Source organism: Lipotes vexillifer, unplaced genomic scaffold (genome assembly GCF_000442215.2).
Source record: "Lipotes vexillifer unplaced genomic scaffold, Lipotes_vexillifer_v1.1 scaffold75, whole genome shotgun sequence".
Classification (NCBI taxonomy): domain Eukaryota; kingdom Metazoa; phylum Chordata; class Mammalia; order Artiodactyla; family Lipotidae; genus Lipotes; species Lipotes vexillifer.
In genome coordinates, this window is record NW_006771517.1 from 1291899 (window position 1) to 1292301 (window position 403).

The window sequence follows — 403 nt, forward strand, 5'->3', positions numbered from 1 at the left end:
CCCGGCGGCCGGCCCGCCCCCGAGGGCGCCGGGCGCGCCGGGAGGATGCCGAAACCGACGCTGCTGCTGCGCGGGGGCTGGGAGCGCGAGCGCAGCCCCGGGGACTCGGAGCTGGGCCGCCAGTTCCGGGACTGGTGCCTGCGCACCTACGGCGACTCGGCCAAAACCAAGACAGTGACACGCAGCAAATACCAGCGGATCGCCGAGGTCCTGCAGGGCGGCGGCGGGACCGGCGCGGGCAGCGGCCCCGCAGCCGGCGAGAAAGGCAAGTTCCAGTTCTGGGTGCGCTCCAAGGGCTTCCGCCTGGGCAGCGGCCGGGAACCCAAGATGGGCCAAGTGGTGTATGTGCCGGTCAAGACGGGCTCGGTGAGTGCGCGCGCGGCGGCCGCGGGCCGGTCCCACC

General features: G+C 74.7%; 1 protein-coding gene across 1 annotated transcript in view; it reads left to right on the plus strand.

Annotated features, from left to right (window-relative positions):
- Positions 1-6: 6 nt before the first annotated feature.
- Positions 7-403, plus strand: part of NOL4L (nucleolar protein 4 like) — a 132874-nt gene continuing 132477 nt past the window's right edge. The window contains exon 1 of the mRNA XM_007446851.1: positions 7-366. Within this exon, the coding sequence (XP_007446913.1) occupies positions 46-366 (321 nt within the window). The 5' untranslated portion in view covers positions 7-45. The remainder of the gene's footprint in view (positions 367-403) is intronic.